At 37.3% G+C, this 24,091-nt stretch overlaps 16 protein-coding genes and 2 further genes across 16 annotated transcripts; 7 read left to right on the top strand and 11 right to left on the bottom strand.

Moving 5' to 3' along the window:
- Positions 1-247: 247 nt before the first annotated feature.
- On the top strand, positions 248-1,483 carry MTF2 (Mtf2p; the record flags this gene model as incomplete). The annotated part of the gene is made up of 1 exon (XM_003646811.1): positions 248-1,483. One exon carries the CDS (start codon positions 248-250, stop codon positions 1,481-1,483), a length of 1,236 nt encoding a protein of 411 aa, XP_003646859.1.
- Positions 1,484-1,738: 255 nt separating this feature from the next.
- FAD1 (FMN adenylyltransferase) lies at positions 1,739-2,683 on the top strand (the record flags this gene model as incomplete). Its single annotated transcript, XM_003646810.1, has 1 exon — positions 1,739-2,683. One exon carries the CDS (start codon positions 1,739-1,741, stop codon positions 2,681-2,683), a length of 945 nt encoding a protein of 314 aa, XP_003646858.1.
- Positions 2,684-2,899: 216 nt separating this feature from the next.
- MRP10 (mitochondrial 37S ribosomal protein mS37) lies at positions 2,900-3,187 on the bottom strand (the record flags this gene model as incomplete). The annotated part of the gene is made up of 1 exon (XM_003646809.1): positions 2,900-3,187. The coding sequence occupies one exon, from the start codon at positions 3,185-3,187 to the stop codon at positions 2,900-2,902; it is 288 nt and encodes a 95-aa protein (XP_003646857.1).
- A 326-nt stretch (positions 3,188-3,513) lies between these two features.
- On the bottom strand, positions 3,514-4,011 carry SDH5 (succinate dehydrogenase assembly factor SDH5; the record flags this gene model as incomplete). Its single annotated transcript, XM_003646808.1, has 1 exon — positions 3,514-4,011. One exon carries the CDS (start codon positions 4,009-4,011, stop codon positions 3,514-3,516), a length of 498 nt encoding a protein of 165 aa, XP_003646856.1.
- Positions 4,012-4,527: 516 nt separating this feature from the next.
- NPC2 (sterol transporter) lies at positions 4,528-5,352 on the bottom strand (the record flags this gene model as incomplete). The annotated part of the gene is made up of 1 exon (XM_003646807.1): positions 4,528-5,352. One exon carries the CDS (start codon positions 5,350-5,352, stop codon positions 4,528-4,530), a length of 825 nt encoding a protein of 274 aa, XP_003646855.1.
- Positions 5,353-5,709: 357 nt separating this feature from the next.
- SIT4 (type 2A-related serine/threonine-protein phosphatase SIT4) lies at positions 5,710-6,639 on the bottom strand (the record flags this gene model as incomplete). Its single annotated transcript, XM_003646806.1, has 1 exon — positions 5,710-6,639. One exon carries the CDS (start codon positions 6,637-6,639, stop codon positions 5,710-5,712), a length of 930 nt encoding a protein of 309 aa, XP_003646854.1.
- Positions 6,640-7,142: 503 nt separating this feature from the next.
- THP1 (Thp1p) lies at positions 7,143-8,525 on the bottom strand (the record flags this gene model as incomplete). The annotated part of the gene is made up of 1 exon (XM_003646805.1): positions 7,143-8,525. One exon carries the CDS (start codon positions 8,523-8,525, stop codon positions 7,143-7,145), a length of 1,383 nt encoding a protein of 460 aa, XP_003646853.1.
- A 266-nt stretch (positions 8,526-8,791) lies between these two features.
- Positions 8,792-10,062, top strand: Ecym_5272 (the record flags this gene model as incomplete).
- A 120-nt stretch (positions 10,063-10,182) lies between these two features.
- On the top strand, positions 10,183-11,103 carry Ecym_5271 (uncharacterized protein; the record flags this gene model as incomplete). The annotated part of the gene is made up of 1 exon (XM_003646804.1): positions 10,183-11,103. One exon carries the CDS (start codon positions 10,183-10,185, stop codon positions 11,101-11,103), a length of 921 nt encoding a protein of 306 aa, XP_003646852.1.
- A 753-nt stretch (positions 11,104-11,856) lies between these two features.
- SMD1 (mRNA splicing protein SMD1) lies at positions 11,857-12,285 on the top strand (the record flags this gene model as incomplete). The annotated part of the gene is made up of 1 exon (XM_003646803.1): positions 11,857-12,285. The coding sequence occupies one exon, from the start codon at positions 11,857-11,859 to the stop codon at positions 12,283-12,285; it is 429 nt and encodes a 142-aa protein (XP_003646851.1).
- Positions 12,286-12,399: 114 nt separating this feature from the next.
- Positions 12,400-13,125, bottom strand: PRP38 (U4/U6-U5 snRNP complex subunit PRP38; the record flags this gene model as incomplete). Its single annotated transcript, XM_003646802.1, has 1 exon — positions 12,400-13,125. The coding sequence occupies one exon, from the start codon at positions 13,123-13,125 to the stop codon at positions 12,400-12,402; it is 726 nt and encodes a 241-aa protein (XP_003646850.1).
- Positions 13,126-13,361: 236 nt separating this feature from the next.
- On the bottom strand, positions 13,362-13,835 carry MRPL25 (mitochondrial 54S ribosomal protein mL59; the record flags this gene model as incomplete). Its single annotated transcript, XM_003646801.1, has 1 exon — positions 13,362-13,835. The coding sequence occupies one exon, from the start codon at positions 13,833-13,835 to the stop codon at positions 13,362-13,364; it is 474 nt and encodes a 157-aa protein (XP_003646849.1).
- A 272-nt stretch (positions 13,836-14,107) lies between these two features.
- PEX8 (Pex8p) lies at positions 14,108-15,838 on the bottom strand (the record flags this gene model as incomplete). The annotated part of the gene is made up of 1 exon (XM_003646800.1): positions 14,108-15,838. One exon carries the CDS (start codon positions 15,836-15,838, stop codon positions 14,108-14,110), a length of 1,731 nt encoding a protein of 576 aa, XP_003646848.1.
- A 151-nt stretch (positions 15,839-15,989) lies between these two features.
- Positions 15,990-16,803, top strand: Ecym_5266 (the record flags this gene model as incomplete).
- Positions 16,804-16,935: 132 nt separating this feature from the next.
- PAC10 (tubulin-binding prefolding complex subunit PAC10) lies at positions 16,936-17,517 on the bottom strand (the record flags this gene model as incomplete). Its single annotated transcript, XM_003646799.1, has 1 exon — positions 16,936-17,517. The coding sequence occupies one exon, from the start codon at positions 17,515-17,517 to the stop codon at positions 16,936-16,938; it is 582 nt and encodes a 193-aa protein (XP_003646847.1).
- A 985-nt stretch (positions 17,518-18,502) lies between these two features.
- GPR1 (Gpr1p) lies at positions 18,503-20,269 on the bottom strand (the record flags this gene model as incomplete). Its single annotated transcript, XM_003646798.1, has 1 exon — positions 18,503-20,269. One exon carries the CDS (start codon positions 20,267-20,269, stop codon positions 18,503-18,505), a length of 1,767 nt encoding a protein of 588 aa, XP_003646846.1.
- A 1,383-nt stretch (positions 20,270-21,652) lies between these two features.
- Positions 21,653-22,262, top strand: Ecym_5263 (uncharacterized protein; the record flags this gene model as incomplete). The annotated part of the gene is made up of 2 exons (XM_003646797.1): positions 21,653-21,697; positions 21,933-22,262. 2 exons carry the CDS (start codon positions 21,653-21,655, stop codon positions 22,260-22,262), a joined length of 375 nt encoding a protein of 124 aa, XP_003646845.1.
- Positions 22,263-22,723: 461 nt separating this feature from the next.
- Positions 22,724-23,788, bottom strand: SLY41 (Sly41p; the record flags this gene model as incomplete). The annotated part of the gene is made up of 1 exon (XM_003646796.1): positions 22,724-23,788. The coding sequence occupies one exon, from the start codon at positions 23,786-23,788 to the stop codon at positions 22,724-22,726; it is 1,065 nt and encodes a 354-aa protein (XP_003646844.1).
- Positions 23,789-24,091: the final 303 nt, after the last annotated feature.

Genomic DNA, 24,091 nt, shown 5'->3' with positions numbered 1-24,091 from the left:
TGTCTGATTTATACACAGTTTATTTTATAATCCAATTGCTTATACAATAGTAGACAAAAGCTTTTTATAACTATTGTTGTATAACATTTTAATTAGATGGTTCACAGTATTTTATTGTTTTTAATCGTTTAAAGTTTTTTATTTAAAGCTAGATTGAAAGTCCATCTTAAAAAAAAATTCTTGAGATGAACGCACACAGTTACTTAAGAAGGTGAGAGTAACAGTGATTGGTGCCTAAGAGACCACAATGCTGAGCAATAGAGTGCGTATACAGACGCAGGTCTGCAGGTGGGTTCATAGTACAAAGTTGTGTCGAAAACAAAATAACCCTACTGAAGTTGTTACATTTAATGAAGGTGATGATGTTTCTTCAGTCAAAGAACAGTCATTATTTAATGAGGTGTTTAGCCAAATGATGAAGAAAGAACGTAAAAATCCTGCAAGACAACAATCAAGTCTTCTACCAGACATACTCGATGATATGGAGGCTGATGATCAAAGTAATGTTCAAATTGTTTTTGAGAAGAGAAGAACCAGAGATGATAATGACAAATTCAAGAAAATCATGGAAAGCTTAAATAAAAATACAAATTCCGTAGCAGACATGAGAGATTCTGCACGACTTACCACATCGGATATTAGACATTATCCTGTCTCGTTGACACCTAGTTACTTTACTGAACTTGGGGTTGAGGATACAAATACAACGAATAATATTGGATCACAAGTTCCTTTTGGTAGAGGTCAAACTATATCTGAAGGGTTCTTATCGGATGCATCTACGTATGATAATGTAGGGTTGGATTCAAAGATATTAGACGAAGTTAAGAACAAACAGCTTTATAAGATTACGCAGGAAAAGGCCTTGGGACCCCACATCCAATATTTAATTAAAAGTATCAAAACGGACAAGGATTTGTTAGACCAATTACAGTCATACTTCAAAGAATACAAGAGAGATGTATCAGCTGAAAGGCAAGTAAAAAATATATTAAATGAGATTGAACATAGCTGTAAAAAATCGCCGAACAAATTACCAAAACCACACTCCATAACTTTGCCAACAATCGTTAGAATTCTGTTTACTAAAGAAGAATTTAATTTCTCAAGCCCCACCAAGTACAACCTACTTTCTATGATTTATCATAAATGCAAAAGTTCCAAAGACTTATCACTTTATCTACAAGTCTGCAATGTAGATTTCTACAACCTGTTACTTAAGTATACCTGGGAGAATTTTGAAGATATTCATGCCATGAAAAAACTGCTAAGTGAGATGAGTGTGAATGGCGTTATGGGAGATATATATACAGTTGAAATCGTGGAAAAAATGCTAGAGACGGTAAAATATATGGTGGAGAATATTCTCGATGAAGATGTTTCCGAAGATGTGTACTCTATTGGCATTCAATGGTGTAACGATACCGCTAATGATGTAGAGAGTATAGAAAAATACCTGCAAAACTTGAAAGTGAGTATTTAGTAGAATCCACCAGTCAGTATCTTAGACTTGCGGAGTGAGCTGTTATTTACTTCTGTTGTTTACATATAGCATTGATAATTTTTTAAGCATTTTCCACTTTATGTTATATTGCGTGGATTTTCGGTCTGGTTCTAACAAATAACTGGTAGTCTAATTTACATAATAAAACATACAAAAACCAATCTCAAATTCTCAAATTCTCAAACGAATATAGCGTAATCGTCCAATATTTTAGAGTGGAAAAACCAGCTAAATATGACACATTCATTTCTATCGGTTGCGGAGCATTGTCACAATATCACAGAATCGTATTTGGCTATCACCAGTAATAATCCTACTATATTGGAAACACAAAGCGTTATTCGATTAACTAAATGCTATATATTAGACGAAGTGCTCACAAAATGGGATGTTCAAACTGGAGAGATAACATTTTCCTACAATGGGGGCAAAGACTGTCAAGTTTTATTAATAATATATCTGGGTTGTCTATATACGTTTTATCATAGAAAAATTGTTGATTCTCCATATGATGATAAATACCATGATCTGCCTATCCAAAGGCTCCCTGCCGCCTATATTAGAGACTCTGAAACGTTTGAGTCACTAGAGGACTTTGTTGATTCCACTGTAGATTGTTATTGCCTATCTCTCTATGAATCTCCAAAAGACAAAGGACTTTCAATGGCACATGCCTTTGAAGAATATCTTAATCTATACCCAAGTACCAAGGCTATCATAATAGGAATCAGACATACGGACCCTTATGCTGATAATCTGATGCACATTCAGAAGACAGATGCTGGCTGGCCTGATTTCATTAGAATACAACCTATATTGCACTGGAAGCTTGTTAATGTGTGGAGCTTTCTTCTATATTCTGGAGAAGAAATTTGTGGTTTATATGGTCTAGGTTATACATCGATTGGTAGCATTAATTGTACCACTCGAAATCCACATTTGAGGTCCGAAAGGAAGGTAGCGGCAGGTAATGAGAGGAACCAAGTAGATAACCAATTTAAATGGGAAATTGATCATGCATATGGTAAAACAGTTGCTACTGATTATGTCAAGTTGTCAAAGATATCACCTTCTGACCTTGACATCATTTTGAACAACGATAAATACTCCTACTATCCAGGCTGGTACTTGATTAATGATAACTTAGAACGTGCTGGTCGTTTAGCAAATCTAAAATAACAAATCATAACTGACTTGATTTTCATTTAGTAGTAGTATTTCTGTATATATACACAAGATGTATTTCCATCACACTTTATCCAGTATATAGTAATAATGAGAATAACGCCAAGAGGATAAAGGGCCAACTATAGTAGTCGCAAATTAAAAACTCAACAGTAAAAAAAAAATTTATTACTCATTGACTCCAGGCAGGCAGAGGTTTTTAATGTCTTTTTAATCATGAGGCTTTCCACCAACCCTGTCATACAACCTGGCAGCGTGATAGTTGATAGTACTTTTCCGCACACCTTGATCTTTGCCAAATGCATTTTCAGCTGTGCACGCCTTTAATTCTGATGCTAAATTCACACATGCTGGACTCATATGACCATTCGATGACCAACATTGTAGCAGGTTTGACATTAAAACCAAACATCTATTTGCCTCTTGTTGAATCACGGGCTTCTTAACCTTAAGTCTAGGCAAAGGTGGCAACCGATAGAGTGCCGTCTTCTTGGACATGGCAAATGCTATATCAAATACACCGAAAGAACTATAAACAATCTTTAAATGCTAACTTCTCCCTATTCAAAGTGCTCTGTTCTCTCTTTGAAAAGTTTTAATCCCAAATTTTTTTCTACAAAAAATCATCATCTCATTAAGTTAATATCCTTCTCTTCCTATGCGATGTAATCAGCTAAACCAACATATATTAAGAAGGTGATATGAGTGAGTTCATATTACTTTTATAAAGTATTAATAAATGCATAGAAGAGCAGCAGTACATATATACATATATATAACTCTTGCTGCCTTGTGCTACTTCGGATTAACAACAAAAGAAGAACCTAAAATTCAGACAAATCTGGCATCTTTAAAATCTTCTTTTCCTTGTTCTCGCTGTATTCTTGCAGCTTTCTTAGTACAACTGAGTTCCTCCACTTTTCTGGTAATGGTGTGACAGTGTAATTCTTAGTAGCCCAGTAATAAATATCCCAGTCAAGTTCATTTAAAAGTTGATCGTATTCATTTATTTCCTCAATGGACATAACCTTCAGATGCTTTGCTGCAAATCCAGATAACAAAATGTCTGCTTCTAGAATACCTCTCTTTCTTGATTGGTAAATCAGTCTTGCACGTTTTTTTTCAATATCTTCACCAACTCTCTTAATTGGAGCCACCTTTACCCTAAGAAGCACATCATCAGTCTCAGTTTTTGATTTAGTAGTCAGATTCCTTGGCTGGTTGACTAGAGTACCAATTCGAAACATAGAGTAGCTTGCATTTCTTACAACAAATTTGGCAGCAGGTAATGTGCGTCGAACGACTAGAGTTCTCGATAACATATTACAAAAGGCACACAGCGTCAAAACAGGATACACATAAAATCGAAAAGTATGTTATATACGGTATACTTTATATACACTTGCATACAGAAGTAAAACTCAGTTGAGGAATGATTAAAGCATTTTAGCCAAAAATAGAATCGCTAACTACGATTTCGGGAACATCGGATTGGATCGACCAATATAAACGTTTAAAATGTTTATAAAGTTGAGAGCGTATGATGGATGAACAAATGCGAGAAGAGCACAGCCTAATAAAATTCATAAAGGGATGGGATGGGAGTTTTAGGCAAGAAATATACTGGATCAAAGGGATTATGGAGGCTTAAAGAGAAAGTGAGCAATTTAAGCAAGTCAAAAGAGAGTTGGTACAATGAGACGGGGAGAATGGACTACTGGTTGGTATAATCAATGGTGTATAGTTTCATTTTTATAAAACCAAATGGATAGTTACAAATCACCCTAAAGGCTTATGGTTATTTGGTTTTCTTACGTTAGATGACTCCGTTTCACTTCTTACACTGGAGGGAATAATACATTACCCGTTAAACATGCAACTTCTTGATCATCACCCGTGAAAGCTCTGACTTGAACTGTATATTTCCCTGGAGGCACCTGTACAGGGATTTCAACAGTTTCACTAATAGTATACGTTCCAGGAAGCAATGGGCATTCGTATCCCAAATCGTTTTCTTCCAATTGCTCACACAAGTCAAAAGTTTGGGTCAGTAATTTAATATAGCCCAGCCGTACCTCTACCATCACATAAGAACCTTCATCCACAGTAGAGTACAATACCCCCTCCGCATCAATCGTCAAATTAGCACCTCTTTCAGGAGGATTTGGTGTCAAGTCAATATAATGAATTTCTAAACTTTGCTCTTCCGCAAGATCACACTTCTCTAGAGGTGAATCCCCCGGAATTGGTTTAGTAAAGCCTTCTGTTACAGAGGTCCTACTATCCAAGAGCATATTCTCAAACTCCTCCAATAATGCATAATCTGCTCTGGGCAATTCATCCTCGAAATCATTATAATACTCATATGATTGATCGTAGTCCGCCAAGTAGTCACCATCATCAATCTTCAGGTACAAGCTGATGGCTGAAATGCACGATATCGTCGCCAAAAGTCCAAATAATATCTTCATAGACAACAGGGTAATAGCAGTAACCAAATATAATATTCTAGGGGGTTCTTTAGTCGTTCCAGTTATTGATTTGGAGTGTTGTAATAATATGTACGTTATCGTCAAAAGGACGCGGAATGCAGGGGGGAGGGAGGTGCGACAGCCAGAAGCGCTACGTTCAAAATGATAATTAGAAGGTGGGTTTATACACATCGAGAAGTAATGACGAATTGTAAGAGATGACTAGAGAGATATAGAGAGTTGAAATCGAATGGAGGGCTTGGAATAGGGATCTGGGGGAGGGGATAAGGTGCTACAATTAGTGATATGTGATTGAATTTGGATTATACTTTTTGGGAGAAAGCTAGAACATTTTCAAACACATACCATATGAAAAAACAGGTGATAAGTATAAGAATGGGTTGGTTGGGTATAAAAAGCGCCTTATGCAGCAGATATTTGGATAACACAATATTAACAATATTACATCAATTCATCAGTTCGTTAAAAACATGTGGGTAGTTTCTTTTCCTTCTTTTTTTGTTTCTTTTTAAGTTATTTTGTGCTAATTCATAAAAAGTAACCACCTCTTTGGTTATTGTGGTTTGTTTCTTGAATATAGTCATCGGGAACAGCGGAGAATATTTTAAATGTAGGTTCGAGATCTTCATCAACCTTCATGACACTAGCCACGTTGCCACACCTGTAACAGTAATTAGGGGCAGACCAGACAGTTACAACGTCTTTTTCGGGAAAGTGGTACTTGAATCCCTCCATGACCAGTTGATGAGCTCTGGCAATGAGGTTAAGGCCATTGACGTAATTGAACTCGCGGGCGACTTTGCTACCAAATAGCCATCCTGCGCCACGAGGGGACACTTGCCATGCATCGACGTTATCTGGATCGCTCCAGAGTATATCAGAGAAGCCGCCTTCATGGGGTACTTCCTGTGCTCTAGAAAGTACTCTGATCTGGTCCAGCATTCTAATTTCCGGGGAAAGACCACCGTGAACACAGAGAATCTTGCCATCAATGATTGCAGCAAGTGTTAAAAAATCAAAGACTTGGCAGCAGTATTTCCATACCGTCGTAGAACCGTACTTGTTCAAACACTCCTCATAAAATCCATAGACTTGCGTGATTTGTCGAGATTCATGATTACCCCTTACTAATGTGATTTTGGAAGGATATTTAACTTTCAGGCACATCAGTAATGTAAAAGTTTCTAGACTATAGTACCCACGATCCACGTAATCGCCCAGGAATATATAGTTTACTTGGTCCGGGAAACCACCTGACGTTCTAAATAATTCCAACAAATCATGAAACTGGCCATGGATATCACCACACACCGTTACAGGAGTTCGCACTGGTTGTATATTCGACTCTTCCATTAGAAGTTCCTTCACCATCTCACATAACTGCTTCATTTCGCTCTCCGTCAATGCTTGACATTTTTTAATCTTCTCTAGCCACTGGTCTGGCCCTCTTTCCACCATACCGAGTTTTATGTGAATTCAGATTTCTTGTTTTTCTAAACAATGAACGAATGCAATAAATTTGGTCGTCCCCCGTTCCTATATTCTATCACTTGATTCTATCACTTGTGCAACAGCAGTTTGTCACCTTTGGAATGAACTATACTATCCCGTTGTCGATTATTTTGCTGTATACCGTGGTTGTTGTGGTCTTTGTCTGCCATTCATGATGGGAATTTGTCGAAGCTTTCTTCTGCTAGAGAACGAAAGAAAAAAAATTCAAACCAAGAGAACTCTCCTTAAGCTGTGTGAACTCTTTGAAGTTGAAAGAAACAGGAAAACTTAAAGCTAGATGCTACTGATTGAGTAAAGTAGTTTAGAGACTCTAGGAGTTAGTTTCTGTAGTTGCTAAATATGTAATCTATATGTAGAGCAAATTTCTGAGGTAAATATGGGTGGTTTACTCAAGAGAGCCAGGATATGGTATTATACATCACATGTTCAGTGGGTGATAGTCTGTGTTGTTAGGAATCCAACCAAGCGTCATCCTGAGTGAGAGGGAACTTCCCTGAGATCCTTTCGTTTATGGGTGGGAAGATTTGAATTAGCTTGCCAGTTTTCAGCGTGACACATATTTTGTTGAGTGGGAAGCAGTTACCGCGCAACAGACTGTGGTTGATCAAAGTGACCAGTACGTTCTCAGCATTATTGCTAGTATGTATCATTCGATAGATGGGTCGAAGATTGTTGTTGTGAGGAGTATCTGCTATTGATATTGATAGAGCTTTTTCTATAACGGCGTAGGATATGCGATTGGTGTTCATCGGTAAGACAATGTACTGGAACACTTTTCTCAGGAGGCTGCGATACGCAAGCACTGGGAGTTTCTCTAATAGCAGCAGCAGAAGCTTCTTACTAAGGAGGTATTTTTCATTCATAGAGAGCCATTGATTAAGTCCCGCCAGGTTCCCCGCTTTTAATAGGTGTATCAATTCGCTGTACATGCCAGCTAATTTTGGTGATAGCTGTTCAACAAGTCTCAGAGACGGCAACTTACCCAATATGATCCCCGCAGGAAGTAAATAGCTCAAGACACGGATCATATTTCTTTTCAACTCTGGGGACGGGTTGCTAGTGTGTTTTGAACAAAATATAAGCATGCTGAAGGAATTATTTAATTGTCGAAATGAATCGCTCACCCTATGATTCAATAGATAGTATCTCCCTAACAAATATTTATATTCAATTTGCTCCTTGATTGGGTATTGATAGAAATGTTCAATCATAGACTTTGGTTTCATATTCCTAAAGATGTTAGAACACGACGAGGGGGAATCAATTTGGAAATAAATATTATTCAATTTGTTTGCAACAAACAGCAAAATCTGTTGTTTCTCAGGAAGTTGATCATATCTTGTTGGCACCTCCTCAAATCTAGCCTTTATGCTATTGAACACTTTAGAAATCACCGAGGCAACATATTGCAAGAATTGGTTTTCTCTTGTACCAATTACCTCGTAGTTTGCATCCAATTTCGTTGCCAATGGAATAATCCATCCTGTAACATCTCTAAATAACCAGACCAAGTTACCCATTGCATATGAATCGTTCAATAAGCAGGTACTCAAATCCTGGTAGTAGGTGAAAATCAAATCTGATGATTCCCATAAAGACCAAGGATTGACATCTCGGCAATATTTTAAGAAGCTCTGCAGGAGAATATTAAACCTTGTCCACTTCCCTTCGTACAATTTCGATTCCTCAACAAACCTCTCAATCTCATTATCATCTAAATAATCTGATTGCAGCTCTTTCTGTAATGTAGCAACTAGTGTTCCATTTACTTCTAAATTCACATTAAGTAAGCTGACATTGTTTGACGCCAAATCTTGTATGAATTGGTTCATTATATTAGCCTAACCTTGAACAGGATAATTATTTCCTTCAAGTTATATATTGGCCACTCTGACCATGATCTAGCTTCAATTTGAGTTAGTTCAACTCGAATATTCAATGGAACACAGTTGTAGTTTGGTTTCCCGGTATTGGAAACGACATGAATGCGTAAGGTGAAAAAATGTCGTCTACAAAATTATTGCAGAGCATCTAATAATTAATGCTAGCAATAAAGAAGTGATAAAAGGAGCAGCTCCAGATCTCTAACTCAGATTCAATGGAAGATCGCCGCCAAAAGAAGCAGTCTGGTGGCTTGGCGACAGCTAAAATGAAGAGGAAGCCGCAGAGAACTACCGTTAATTCTAGAACAGATGATAAGACAATTGATAAGGCAAAAAGCAGTGAAAATTCTCAAGTAGATACAAAGAACAGGGATAGAACGTTACATTCTTCCCAATTGGAGGCATGTAAACCGTATAAAACTAATGGTGGTAATTCTAAACCTTCTATGAAGAAAGCAGAAGTGTCACCTCAGCAGCAAAAGAGGAGAAAGAACAAGAAACCCAAAAACCAAGCAACGGGCGATCATCAGTAGCACCCGATAATTTGGATGCTGGATATAAGTTGGTGGTTCGGTTACTGCCTCCAAATTTGACAAAGGAGCGATTTTTCGAAACAATTACTCCTCAATTGCCAAGCGAGCTGTTCGTTGAAGACAATACCAGTGATCATTACTTTGTCCGCGGACATTACTCAAGAAAGCCGTTTAAACTGCCAGTATATTCAAGGTGCTACTTCACATTTTATGATTTAACTAACCTGAAGATCCTGGCCAACATTGTTCGTAATATTTCTTTCAGTGATGATCGTGAAAACGCAATGGTTCCTAGCCTGATGATTTCATCATATGTGAAGAAGATGAAAAATGGTAACTTTAATAAGCAGCTTCAAGAACAAAAAAGCAAGTGGGAAGGAACTTTAGACAAGGATCTTGTATTCCAAATCTTCAATAAATCTTTAGCTTTGATGGAAGAAAATAAGGAGGATTACCAATACATGGATTTATGTATTTTGAACCCTCTGGAGAAAGAATTTAAAAAGAGACGTCAAATGGATGCAAGAATCAAATCCCAGGCAGAAAAAGCTATGGTGGAGCTAGCTGGTGAGATCGAAGTTGCGGAAAACAGCAAGGGGAAGAAGAAGAGGAAGAAGAAGAATAAAATCAATAAAAAGGCAGTAGAAGATAATTCAAATAAAGTAATCTCCGAGGATGCTGGCAAAAGAGAACTACAAAAACGTAAGAAGGATGATAAGCTTTCCAAACGAAGGAAGAAGATTGAAGAAAAGAAGAAAGTACAAAAGCTCAAGAAACTTGCTTCGAAGGATAAACAAGTAAATCCTCCATCACCATCTGCGCCTGTAACTAATAATAGCTCCGGAAAGCAGAAAAGGATAGATGACAATCCAAAGCAAATCCCCAATTCAAAGCCAGCTAAGCCTAAGACCATTAAGTTCAAGTCTAAGAAAGTTCTTCAGAAAGGTGATTGACGCATATGTCGCGTTTGTCGGCTAAATAATTCGTTCAACGGACAAATAAGGATCCCCGATTTTTCCCACTTTGTGGGAGCAGCCGCCAAAGGCTAAATCGGCACAACAAACTAGTGGGAGATGGATTCATTCACCCAAAGCTTCATCAGGTTTTTGAAAGGTCTTCAGCTAGATTTACCAATACGACAGAATGCCATACAATTAAGTGATTTGGGGTTTCTTAAGTTGTTGTTTGTCAAAGTTTTGCATAATAAAAAGGTCAATGATCAAGACTTCGCGTCATGGGAATCTTTTGATAGATATATCAGATCATTAGATATTTCTGGTGTAGGGTCTTTATTAAATGAATTCGAATATCCGCTTATCGAACACCTCAAGTATCCTTTTACAGAACCTGGTTTGTTACAATTGGAAATTTTATGTCACATACTTTTGAAATGGATACACAAACAAGGCCATACATTTCCTCCAAATTTCCCCAAAGCAGACGCTTATAGATTGAATGATGCATTAAAACACGTTCCTTATGGGGAGTACACTATTCTAAAGTGGCGGATGAACCAAAGTTCAAGAAAGAACGAAGATTTGACAAAAACAGTCAAAGATATTGAAACTAAGTTGCAAGCATGTATCAATGCAAAACGTTCGTTGGAGAAGAGGCTCAAAGAAACGTCTGATATCAATTCAGAACTCGAAAGGGAGAAAATGGACCTAGAAATATTGTGTGATAATAAGTTAAAGGAATTGACCAAATTAAATAAAAAGTATTTGAAAGTAGTCAAAGACTACGAGCAAGTACAAAGAGAAAATGAAGACCTAAAATCACAGAAAATAGACACTAAGAACTCAGTATCTCCAATATTTGAAGTTCCTATAGTGGTGAATACACCAGAAACTCCTCTACAAATAGAATCGAAAACCTTCTCACAAACCAGTCCAGAAACTGCTACGTTGGAAGAAGAGATCAAATTTTTGAAACAAGAATGTAATCTCTTAAGCCGCTGGATACATGAGCATTTTAATGATAACAAAACTAGGTAGGCTGTAACACTATTTCAATGGCCCACCACCCTTTTCACCCCGCCGTCCTTCCATCCCTACTGAACTTGTATTTTGCCAGTATATTCAAACCAGAAGACCGTAGTAAAAAATTGATTAGCTACGAAAGCTAACATATTTATGCGCTCAACTAAAAGTTTCGTAATATACTTAATAGCCGTTACCAGAATGTAAATACATAACTTCAGATAATCCTTGACGATCCCTATTCTCCTGTCAACTACCATAGGAAGACAAAATGTGCCATCATAGATTCTTTGATTGACAAGCAGCAAACGGTTCTGGAGAGCTATACCTCAAAGATTATTAGCAACGTTATCCATAACTATAACTCTCGTACTACCGTTAAAACGTTAATTTGTTGAAACCATATGTAGTCACGTTTAAGAACATATTTTCCTTACATATAGCACATACACACCACACAAGTGATATCCAAAAGGCACATTATCCTATGTTTGATAAGAATTTCTGCCTTCAATGAACCATCCTAGTATTCTAATGATTCTTCAAATATTGAAGATCTGCTTATCATAATCACGTGATAAGTTGAAGGTAGTTTAGATTTTTCAAAAACAGCAGAATTTAAACACCAACTGCTACAATGTTAATAACGTTTTCAAGTATTGCTTAGCGAGACAACTAAACACATACATTCCCAATCTTTGAGTCTGTCATACCTATCCATTGGATTACCTTCTGAAAACCAATATTTCATTCCTTTTACTGATAAAAATGAAGTTAGCTCACTTTCTTATGAAGTTGCGCAATGAGCAAGTAACAATTGAATTAAAAAATGGCACAACAGTATGGGGCACTTTGCAGACTGTTTCACCCCAAATGAATGCAACTTTAACTGAGGTCAGACTATCATTACCTAGTAAAACTTCGAAGGCCTCTGTAGCGTCAGTTTATCTCACTGGTGCTGTTCCTCAAATTGGCGAAGGTGACAGAAGTACTACCTCATTGCAGTACATCAATATACGTGGAAACACAATAAGGCAAATAATTCTTCCAGATTCATTGAACTTGGACGTTTTGCTCGTAGATAAGAATGAAGTAAGCAGGTTGAAAAGAGCAGGAAAGGTTACCAATGATCCTACTAGAAAGAGGAGAATTGAACATAATGGCAATTCAAACAAGAGGTTAAAACGGGCACTATAAAGTGATAAATTTGTAATATCAACAACACAAAAAGATATAATATCGTTGAATTATGTATCATAATTAGAAAAAAAATATTAATGCTGGTATTATTCAAATTTTTGAGGTTTTCCTTTAGGAAGTATGGTCACTACCGTCACTTTCTTCATCTGCTTCTGCTTCAAGTATTTCTATAAGCCATGGACATTTTCCTAGTGGAACCCCCCATATTGAATCATTTGTGCATAGCCAGTCAACAATCTCATCTATATGGTATATATCTACTCTTTTTTGGATAGAGGTGCTCCATGGATCATCATGTAAGTTGATGCTCTTTATTTTTCTACAATCTCTTAAAAAATGAGCGAACAGTGTTTTAATCTTACCTGCATCTATATCTCCAGTGGTGTCCAGGTTGCTTAGTGGTTTAATCTCTTCAGTGCCTTTATTAACCAAGTAATAATATTGGATTCTGAGGTAGACTAGAATTAATACCACAATGTACTTATTGTTGAAGGGACCAGCTTTTTCAGAGCAGTCATCTAACTGCAACATCAAATGAAGCTGACTCCATGTTGGCCGAATCTCCACCATCTTCATCAACAAACATTGAAATTCAACTGTACCACATGCAGTTCCACTTACCGTGCTCCTATTCTTACAAGTTCCGAGTTCACGGATCATAACTTTAGAGACATGCTTCATTGTTTCTCCTCGTAGACTCGCTGGATGTAAATTGACCTTATAGTACATTGAATTATGAATTCTTAGTCTGGTAATTTTAGGTATGACTAAAGAAGTAGATTGATGATTTAATTGCTTATCAGATATCTCAGACTCTACTTGAAACTCCCGGGACATAGCTTATGCTTTGATTTATGGTTTATGATCTTTGTTGATTTATTGTATAACTACACCTAAAAGGCGAGATTTCACTTCAACAATCTCACTGCATTTACAAAAATTAGACTACATTGCAACAATATCTTATTTTTACTATTTACAGGTTGGTAAACGATTAACTATACAGGTATAATCCAGATGATATGAGCATAGAAAACTTACCTAAAATGACCAATATAGAAGGAGTGCTAAACTCAGAACCAGCTTTTAGTCCCCTCTCTCTTTCTCCTTTCCAGCTTTTTCAAGTATTTAGAGCCTCTAGCTTCCACGATGTATTTATCTGCATTTTTAATGGCTTCTTCCATCTTTTTCATCTTCATACCATGCGATAACTCGTATTTATGACCCTTGGGAAAGATTACACCCTTGACTATCTTCTTTTGGTTGTACTTTTCTTCAAAGAACAACTTGTTTCTCGGTGGTAAAAAATCTTGAATTCCATACGTATATGCTAACTTGTATATGTCACTCATGCGTCTCAAAGAGTACTTAGGTTCGTGATACTTACCAGTAACCGGATGCTTATTAGGTAAGAAAGGGTTGGCAGTTGGTAGTAAGGTTGAAACTGGCCTGTCACTATAATTTAAATGTGGAGGATACTTTTTAAAAAAACTCTTTAGTTTTGGAGGCAAAAGCTCAAAATATTGTTTCATCGATGGAACAGACATTGTGAAGCAGTAAGAACGCCTGTTATTATTAGATGTAATCAAACACTCCTCTCAATATTAGATAAAATCCAGATATTAATGTCAACAAGATGAGCTTGTTGTATTCCATCACCAAAAATTTTTCACAATTGCAAATGATTCTGGAATAGGCCGGGTAACAAATATTGTAATGATGAGATGAGATTTAAGGTGGATTCATATATGCAGTCAAACTATGAAAATATAGACATATGTACATGAATAATCTTCTAGATCGTTGATTTAAAGTTTTATTACAACCTGTTGACCAAGCCATGTGTATACCACCACTGAATTGCTAAATCATTCCTACTATTTTTGACAAAGTCCCATTGCTTATCTAATAAGAAGTGTCGATCAGGTTGTGGAATTTGATTGATCAGCTCCAGAGAGTTATCCAACCAGTCGCAAATATACTTGTCAGTTATGTTCTTACACTGGAGAATCAGACACTCGCAGAGAGCCACCTTCATGGGAATTTTAGGGCAATTGATAATTTTTGAGTATGTAAACTGCAACAGCTCTCTTGTTAGATCATGGTTCCAAATAGTTAAATGTGGGAGTTGTGCTACCAATGTCTCGTAAATGGCCAAAACCTGGGTTTTGATTAGCAATCCGTTAAAGAATTGGCTTATAGCGAGTTCTAGGTAAGATTTCCAATGATTCATCTTCCATTCGATGAAGGACTTGCTAGATGACATGTTCTTAAAAAGGGTTAGTTCTACTGAGTGAGCACCTTCTCGAATAGATTGGACGGGAGAAGAAATATAACCCTGAATAACGGGGGTCAATGCATGTTCTACATATGGCCCTTCAAGACGTAGAGTTGGTATCGAGGCTTCCATGAATTCCAGCATAAACAAAATACGAGACATGTTTATATTATTTCCATTCGTCCAAATATTCCCTTGCATTACTTTCAATGATACGTCGAAAGTTTCCAAGCTTTTTGTCAAAACTGATAAGATTGCAGAATAAACTTGTTGGTACGTCTGGAATCCCACTGTACCGAAATCGCGCACGATATAATTCATATAGAAAAGCACCATCAAAACCTGATGATGCAATTTTGGATCTGACCTGCGTCCTACCACACATCCATGTGTTATGAGAACCATCATAAACATCACATTAGAATGATACTTTTCTGCATACTTTGTAGTTTCGGAATGATTCATCTCCCTTTGTGACAAATCGTAAGATATTTGGCACATATTATCCAGCACTTTAGATATAATAGATGGCGCAGAGTTATGCAGAGTAAATTTTAGAGCTAATGATAAATCACTCAACCAGCCGTTCAAGAATGTTGTATCATCCCTATTAATGATATACTGCGTTGCAAGTTTTAGGAGAGACTGGGAAAGAATATTCCAGTTTAGCCCCTTATCAGTTTCTTCACAAATAGAGACATATAATAGAGCTAAGTTGTCTATTACCATGGTTTTGTTCAAATTATGCTTTAACATAGTCTTCCAAACGGGTAGAAAGTAATCAAGCTTCCAAACCCTATATAACTTCTCACAACTGCCAGTTTCATCGATGAAGAATTGGCGTTGAAGCTTCAGAAATGTTTGCTTAGTACTCAGCACTCCACTTAGAATAGCCAATTGAGGTAAGGTCCAGCTGTGGGCTTTGGAAAATGCCTCATGCCAAACATAATAAAACTCCCCTATAGAAAGAGTGGGCTCTGATATCTTCAGTTTCCATTCAAATAAGGCCTGTCCAATCTCATGTAGCTTTAAAACATCAAATGACTGTGTATTCCATGTGTTACTATTGAAAAATGCCCATATCAATCGCTTCAGTTGATTACTTTCCTGGATTCTAGGTGTATAGTAAACTAGATTATGCCCTAGTTGGTCTGCGCTCTTCTCCCCAAGACTTTTATTAGAAATCATAGTAATTAGGAAGTCAACCTCCCTTTGCATCGACTGTAGGTCCACCATTGCTGTTATTTCGTGTGCTTTTTGTATAAGTCTCATGTGAACCAGACTGTTTTGATTGCACCTTTAAGTAGACTTTTTTTAAATTGTCTTGAACTCAAATAAATATAAACGGCACATGTTTTGCGAATGCAAACCACTTCAAATCATGCGAGCAGCTAACTAAGAAGAAGGATAAAGGCTGAATACTATGTCTGCAGATACTCCTCTGGGGTTGGCACAATTTCCAGTAACGAAAATATGTATGATAAGTTGTGTGGCTCTTACATTACTTGCGTCATTATTTCAGACCAAATACTGGTTCTTATTGCAATATGATCCATTTATATCAGAATATCAACAAATTTGGAGATATTTCACCTTTCAAATAGCAGCAGTTAATGAGTCAGATGTTGCATTATATACGTTGATTTGGTATCAATTCCGACAGCTTGAGAGATTATTTGGCGCCAAGAAATACATTAACATAATTATCCTTTGTTTTATTTATAATATACTGGCTTTATCGATATCCAACAGGGTTATTAACTTGATCCATATTATTCATTGGAACAGATTTAGTAGTGGCCCTCTTCCAATATTTTTATCTTTGTTCCATTTCTACAAGCAATATACTCCGAGGATCTATGAGTTTAAAGTGTTACTAACTCAACCCTTCCGTTGTTCAAAACAACTAAAATGGACACTAAACGATCAGTTTCTAATAAATGGACTTATATTTCTAGCCATGTTGAACCAGGGGTTCGTGGGGTTTATTATTGGGTTTATAGGATGGATATGTGGTATATTCCTGGATAAGGGACTATTACCTGGGAAGGATTCTTGCAACTTGCCCATTTGGAAAGATGAATCCGAGTAGGAGCCCAAGCACCATGAGTTCTATTGTTAGAGTTTCTGCTACTGAAGCAGAAGAGAATAATGAAGCTAATGAACTAGATGAACAACCAGCCGATGAGCCTGCAAGACCCCTCGGTGTGCAATTCCTAGATACGTTTAGAAGGTAACGAAGCCTCTTGATGCCAGTAAAAGTCAACAGGATAACATTAAACGTTGACTTTTGAGAGGATTTTCATTAGGTAACATTACTATAACTTACTCACATAAATACATATAAGATTTGCAAACAACTTATAATTTCAGATCTTCAACTGTTCAGTACCTTTTTGTGCTTTATTTAATGCTTGTCTTTTTTCCACATCCCAGTTATATAATCTTGCGCAGTTGACCTCCATGGTAGTGATATTCTCTCTTAGAAACTCTAAGTCTTCGTTAGATATTTCTAAATTACGCTTAGCATCTTTCAGCTTCCCTGCCAGGAATTCAATTGCTTCATCAATAGGATACTCTAACATAACATCTGCACCCAGCCAAAGACCCACGTTCAGATCTTTTGATGTATCAATTGCAGCTTTAGAATAAAGGGTTTCATTTAGTTGATAGCTTGTTTCAACAACTGAATCACCAGCCTGTTGTTTTAATTTCAACAGGTTACAAATAGACAATGCACTCTCTAAATCTGGAATTTTGGTTTTCAACTGGTTAATGCTCCCAAGCTTAGCTTCTTGCATGAATTTGTACTTTGATAGACGTTCTTGAAATTTGCTGAAGCATAATTCGAAATCATTGAGATCACTGATATAGTCTTCAACTTTCTCTACAAACGGTGCTTCTGGAATACCTCTAGGGTTAGTCTTAGTCGAGTTTAATAAAGTATCCATTACTATAAAAGCTGCTCAGTATAAACTTAATATTGTAACCTTACCTTTCTCCACATCTGGATGGATGTGGTGTTTATAATTGTTGGCAATGTACAAATTTTTTTTTCATTAAGCCGTTATTGAACCATGAAGAATACGACTACACAAATATCACGTTTACTTACGAGAAAGTTCATGATAGCAAGGAGCCATAATATGATATATACGTACTACCTGTTATTCTGGTTGATAGATTGAAGGACATCGGATGGGGATGAATAGTTGTTGTGTATTATAGAATACAGCTTTTGATGATCGCTTTACATGTGCTTTTCAATAAGATTACATTGTCTGCCGACATCAGATAAGATCAGATCAGTGAATAAAGCTGGTTTTCAAATAATTAGACTAGGAAATATTTTTTCCATGTGTCATCTGATTTCCGTCTATATGTTCCATCACGTCATTACTGGATATATAGATGCGATCATGTTCTTTCATCAAGAGAACGTTTCGAAATTGCGAGGAGCGGTTTACGGACCATCAACTGATTCCAAATGAACCTTAAAAATGCACTTTACCATTGAAATAGTGCAATTCATTGACTGCTTGATATTCTGGCATTAAATGTTGATCTGTCGTTGTATTCTAAATATGCTTGAATGTGAGCCCTGCGATTCCCAGTTCCTAGTGGTAGATCATTTCCGATACTAGTTGTATGCTTTGGCCTTTGATATGTATTAAAGAATTTGTAATACTTATTGCTACAAGGGTCAGAGGTTTGCCGATATCGATTTGAAACACCCAAAGTCATTAAAGGTCATAAAACCTTCATCGATACGCATTAATGTTTTCTTAAAATGAATATTCAAAAGTGTTGGAGCCACTGCTTCAACAATTACTGATCGCTCCAGGAGCCTAAACTAGGTAAGAAGAATGCCTTAATAAAAGGAATATAATCGAAGCTATAGTATTTCTTAGGTATGCATGTGTTATTGTCTCCACCTCAATGCCCCCTTTTACTTAGGAAACGTGGAAGAAGGCCACTAACTCTCCACCTCCACCTTAGTTTATGCCTAGCTTCGAGCAACCACGTCTTTGTGTTTGGGTCTAATAGTTTACCTTTGATATTATCTTCAAAAGAATGCATAGGAAATGAATGCGACGATGATGGAGCTACAAGTTGCTGGGATTGAAGGTGCAACCTAGTAATCAATTGGTTGGAAAAGTTGGATGTCTTTTGTCTTTTGTTCCTATTTTCCACTATAACCTCAGGGACCTCATCAAATCCACTGTCAATGGAATTATTGGCGTCATCCATTGAAGCTAACGTGCCTTCAAATTCGTAATCCTCTAAAATCTTGGAAGCATTCTCATATTTCACAGAACAACCGCCACATACAATTTCTTGGAAATTTCTACCAGGAGGTATCAATGCACTTAACTCATACAGAGGCTTCTCACAAATTACACAACATTTCAACTGATGCTTAATTGGTAAATCTGACAAGTATTTGTCAGAGAACACTATTGCACTTTCAGTTGGCTTTATCATATCACACAAAACATCCTCAATGTTATCAACCATCGTGTTCCCTGTTTGGGTCGACAGTTGATCGGTGTTTCTACTTTTCAAGCAGCCGCTTGATTTAAAATTCTGAGCATTATTATTGTTATTACCAATGTTCCTGTTGTTATTACTGCTATTACTGTTATCATTGTTGTTTTTATGGTTGTTATTTTTGTTTTCATTAATTTTATAGTCGTAATTGTCACTATTCCTGCCCTCTTTGCAATTGTCTCCCTCATGGTTATGTATTTTGTTGTTAATGCTAATAAAGTCACCTAGTTCACCTTTTGCGTTGTCACATTTCTCTTTAAAGTTGTCATTGTAAGTGTAATTGTCTTCAGTTATGATAGCCATGTTTCCCAACTCATTGTCCCCATCCACTGGATATATCTGAGGCGTTAGAGTCAAAGAACTGTGCAATGAAAGCTTTCTTTTAGATTTAAGCTTTAGTGGTAGTTTCATCGTCTCTTTATTCTTATAGATCCGACTCTTCAAATCTGAAATAGACATCCTCTTTCTTGAATGATAGTTCTTATTCATACTGGGAGCGCTTCCCGAAATCGTTGGCCCGAACTCGTTAGTGTCCATGTCTGAGATGTAATCTTCTATGAGAAACAACTCATTAGACTCCTCCCATTCATTGGAAGATGGATTAAAGCTGATTCTTGTATCCTCAACGTGAACGAACATGTTAAATTCCCTTCCCAAACAACCCCCAGTCTCATATTGGGATTTCATAGGAGGAGGTATGGGGAAGCTGGTTAAATTCTGATCATCCAAGAGCGACAGCTTCGAAACAGTGTTAGACAACCCAGCCTTGAAAAAGGCTGCACCACCAGGCCCACTACTACTTGTTCTCATCGTGTTCCGACTCCTTATTCTGTGACTTTGACCCTGGAGTTCGTAGACTGGACTTCTGTTAGGGGTGCTGTTATCGTTGTAATTGAAATATAAATCCGGTTGGCCTTGTGACAACTCATCGTGGTACTGTGAAGTCCGGCGACCAACGGAAGTTTCCGCACCCACAGAAGGATTCACAAGCGCATGTGATGTCTGCGGCCTATGGAATGTGATGCTCTTGTTTACGTCATATTCATCTAACATCATGTGCATCGAAAGAACAGACATCTGGTTAATATCCAGAGTTTCCAATGGGCGTAAAGAACTAGACATCGCACTGCTTGCATATAACCGTCCATCCATCTGATGAACACTTATGCTTTTTAAATCAATGCGAAATCGCTTTACGTGTGATTAAATTGATGATCAGATCCAGTCCGAAGAATTCTGTTTAATAAAAACCTTAAAAGTGTGAATTATTATAATAATGCCTCTAAAGGCCAGCGATATTAAAAAGAAAATTAAAATTTAACCCCACTCGTTTGTAATCAAACTGGTTCAATGGATATATGTGATTATCACGGGCTTTAAATACTAACCCGTCCTTATCGAATGAGTGACGTTTGACTGGGATTAAATTAAACCTCTCTACGTGCCACAAGTACACACTCTAACAGCTATGTGTTGCTTTACGCTTTTAAGCTGCTTCTACGCACTCACACAACCACCCAATTTTCTCCTGTTCTCTAGCCTCCTCGAAGATCTCCAGCAATTGCTCTGCGTATCACCACACTTCTATAAACAGTAACTTAAATATGCCCCTGCGAGGATTATTATGTTTTTACGCAAGCGTTTGAACATACAAGATGACCTCTGTTTATGTTTCACCCATAATGGGCAACTGAAATTCCTCAATTATGTCCTCTTCGCCAAACGCCTTTCTCCGCTTGCCAAGCAAGCGGAGAAAGGACGCTGGCCCTTTGCGAATTGTGACATAACTTTTCCATAACGTATCCAACAAGTAATTTTGATGGTGCATCATCCTCATCTTAGAAAAGTTATAAAATCGTTCTTTCCGATATATTAAAGTTCCAGCCGAAAAGGAGGATTATATCAAGAAAGAAAAAAGGAAAGGAAGAAGGTTTAAGGGATCTTGCCTTTTCAAACATGCATCCAGCATGCATCAGATACTTGTTACAAACCCATATTCGATGTTTTAAAGTTTGAAGAAGAAACCCACCACCCCCTGCGGGGATATATAGGAATCAATACACACAAGTAGTAGTATATCGTTGTTGTGCAGCTGAATTTAGTTCATATAAAACTTTATACATTGTCTCAGTAAAGTAAAACCACCAGCTTGTTAATACCACCACAGGAACATTCAGCATTAAAATGGAAAAACAACACCAAAGGAGCAATCAATACAAAGAGCAGCAGCGTCTTAAAGAGAACCCTTCCCCGGTGACCGTATGGAGCGCCTCAAGAGGTTGCAATTGTTACAACTGCAACCAAGATATATAATCCTGTTACGGTGTCATCACCATAGCCTCGAGAAGACCACCCAGACATTTTCAAAGCCTCGAGGCTCCAGAAAAAAGAAATGTGTATGATCCATTCCTGCCCCCTCCCTCGTTCTCGAAGAATTTCAAATTGAATAATATGGCATCCTAGGTCAATCAATCTTAACAAGCTATTAGGCTATTACCAGAAAGTGCTATATTTGACTCATATAGTTTCTCAACCATGTCAGCTGCTGATTATTACGGTACGGGTGACAATAAACAATCTGTATGTTAATTCTTTTTGTTAAGAGAGAGAAATAAGGTTTGAATCTGGTTGACAAAGCGCAGGAATGAAGTTAAAAATACTGTTTTACTCTATGATTAGGCTTTTGTTCTCTTTTAGAAGAGGGAGAATAGACCCTATTCGGTTTGGGAGACTTTCAGAGAGTGCTTCGTTCATTCTCACAGAGATTGTTAGATGAAAGAAAGAAAAGTATATACTAACATGAAGGTTTATTTAGTTCAACCGCCCGAGTGCACCACCTCCAAACCAAAGTGGCACCTATGGTGATACAAGGGGATATGAACAACAATATTATGAACCTCAGAAGGCTTATTACCAGCAGCCAGGCCCGGGAGTACAACCAGGCCCACAGCAGGGTTACCCACAGCAGGGTTACCCACAACAGGGTTATGCGCAGCAGGGTCATCCACCACAGCAGGGTTACTATGGAGGCCAGCCACAGCAACCAATTTATGTACAACAGCAACCGGAATCTAAGAAGGACAGTTGTCTAATGGCCTGTTTGGCAGGTGCATGCTTGTGCTGTACACTAGATATGCTATTCTAAAATCAACGAAATTTTAAAACAAACAGAAAACTAAGAAGTTAAAAAGATTTGTCTGACTTTGAAAAGAGGCGTGTTTGTTTTAGGGCTGGCTCCAACTTCAATCGATATATGGACGCTGTTGAAGGCCTTACTTCCGTTAAGGTGTCTCGTTTAAAGGGTACAATAATAAAAATAATATAAGGGACTTTATCTTTAGTTTTCTAACTGAGTTGAGAATTCGGAGCTTAACTAGTGTATTAGTTCGTCGTTGTATGTCTATCATCTTCTCTATCTCTATTCTTTTCTACTCTAGTCTATTCTAGGTTTATACGTGGTTTTGGTTGCCGTTATGTCTCACTAGATAGTGAAGACTCTTTAGATTTTATATTGTACTATAGTAGTAGTATTTTAAACTAAAAGAAAGGAATGAGAGAATTGATTCTATATGCTTCTGTTTATTTGTTATAGAAACTTATCGGTTCTCAGGACCTATCATTTGGCAACTCTTCATAGCCATAATAATCGTGCTGCCGCTGGGGTACCTGATAGTTCGCAAATGAAATAGCACCGTTAAATATCAAAGTTCCTACCACCGAAAGGGCAAAACCGATCAATTGCAAAAAGCTGAAACGTTCCCAGCCTAATATTAGGGATACTAACCATACCAGGAGCGTTCTACTTGTATCGATAGTGCTTCTGGAAGTGGCATTCATATGGTTGGTAATAGCAATTCCAAAGAAGTTGTAAAATGCAATTGATATCATAATGGTAAATGAAGAGACCATTAGATTTCCTGAATAACTCACATCCTTTAAACCTTGAAACAAATTTAAAGGTGAGCTTGGATCTTTCCAAGCAATTGTAAAAGTACCCAAGAGTAGAAAGAATAAAGTGATAGCACCACCAAATAAACCTTCAAAACCAACAACCTCTAACGAATCAAATGGGTATCTAGAGATTAAATGTTCTTCAATAACATATTGCGCGGCCATAAATAACTGAGCTACCAGAATGAGTGTAATCCCTAATAAAGTATTAGCTGCTGGTTTATCCGAATTCCAATCATCAAATCCGGTGAGCCCAACAATCCCAATTCCAAACATCACAGTATACAATGAAAGCCATTCCCCACGGGTTAACTTTTTGTTTAGAAACACAACACTGAATGTAGCAACTACGATAACCAGTGAGCCTCTAACCATCTGATAAATAGACACAGGCACTAGCGTTAGTGCTAAATGCATCATTGTAGTACCACAAATATCACATACTGCAGGAATTGATAGAAGAACAGTGTTTTTATTTTGAAGAAGAAATTTAGTCACACTAGTCGATGGACGTGCACCAAGTAGATAGAATGCAAATAGTGCAGATGCCTCCCCCAAAAACATCTGCACCGTTTGCAAAACAGGTTGCTGTAGAAGTTCGGGGGAGTCAGTTAAACAGTTTCGCACACATTGCTTATCCTGGTACTTAGTAGCAATCGAATTTATACACCCAGTTATAATCATTCCAAGGCAAAGCAGGATTACAAAGCTTTGTCTCATTGTGTGTTGTGTTGTATATCAGTCTGAATTCAAAACCGCACTAAAAACAAATTACACAAGTACAATAATCACAATTGTATAGATCCCTCCTTGTACCAACGCTGAATCAGTATGCAGAAAACCCCTCCGTTTATCACTTTAAATATATATGCACATATATCAGTGTGTATGTATGTGTATGTGTGTCTGTACATTACAAACTAATGCTAATATCCGTGCAGCAAATAGTTTTTCTGATAAGGTGGAATTATCGAAGCGAGCGAGCACCGCTGATGGATGACAGCAGCGACAAATCTGGTAATA

Source organism: Eremothecium cymbalariae, chromosome 5, assembly GCF_000235365.1.
Source record: "Eremothecium cymbalariae DBVPG#7215 chromosome 5, complete sequence".
Lineage (NCBI taxonomy): Eukaryota > Fungi > Ascomycota > Saccharomycetes > Saccharomycetales > Saccharomycetaceae > Eremothecium > Eremothecium cymbalariae.
Note: the sequence above shows the minus strand (reverse complement) of the source record. Positions and strands in the feature narration are given on the sequence as shown.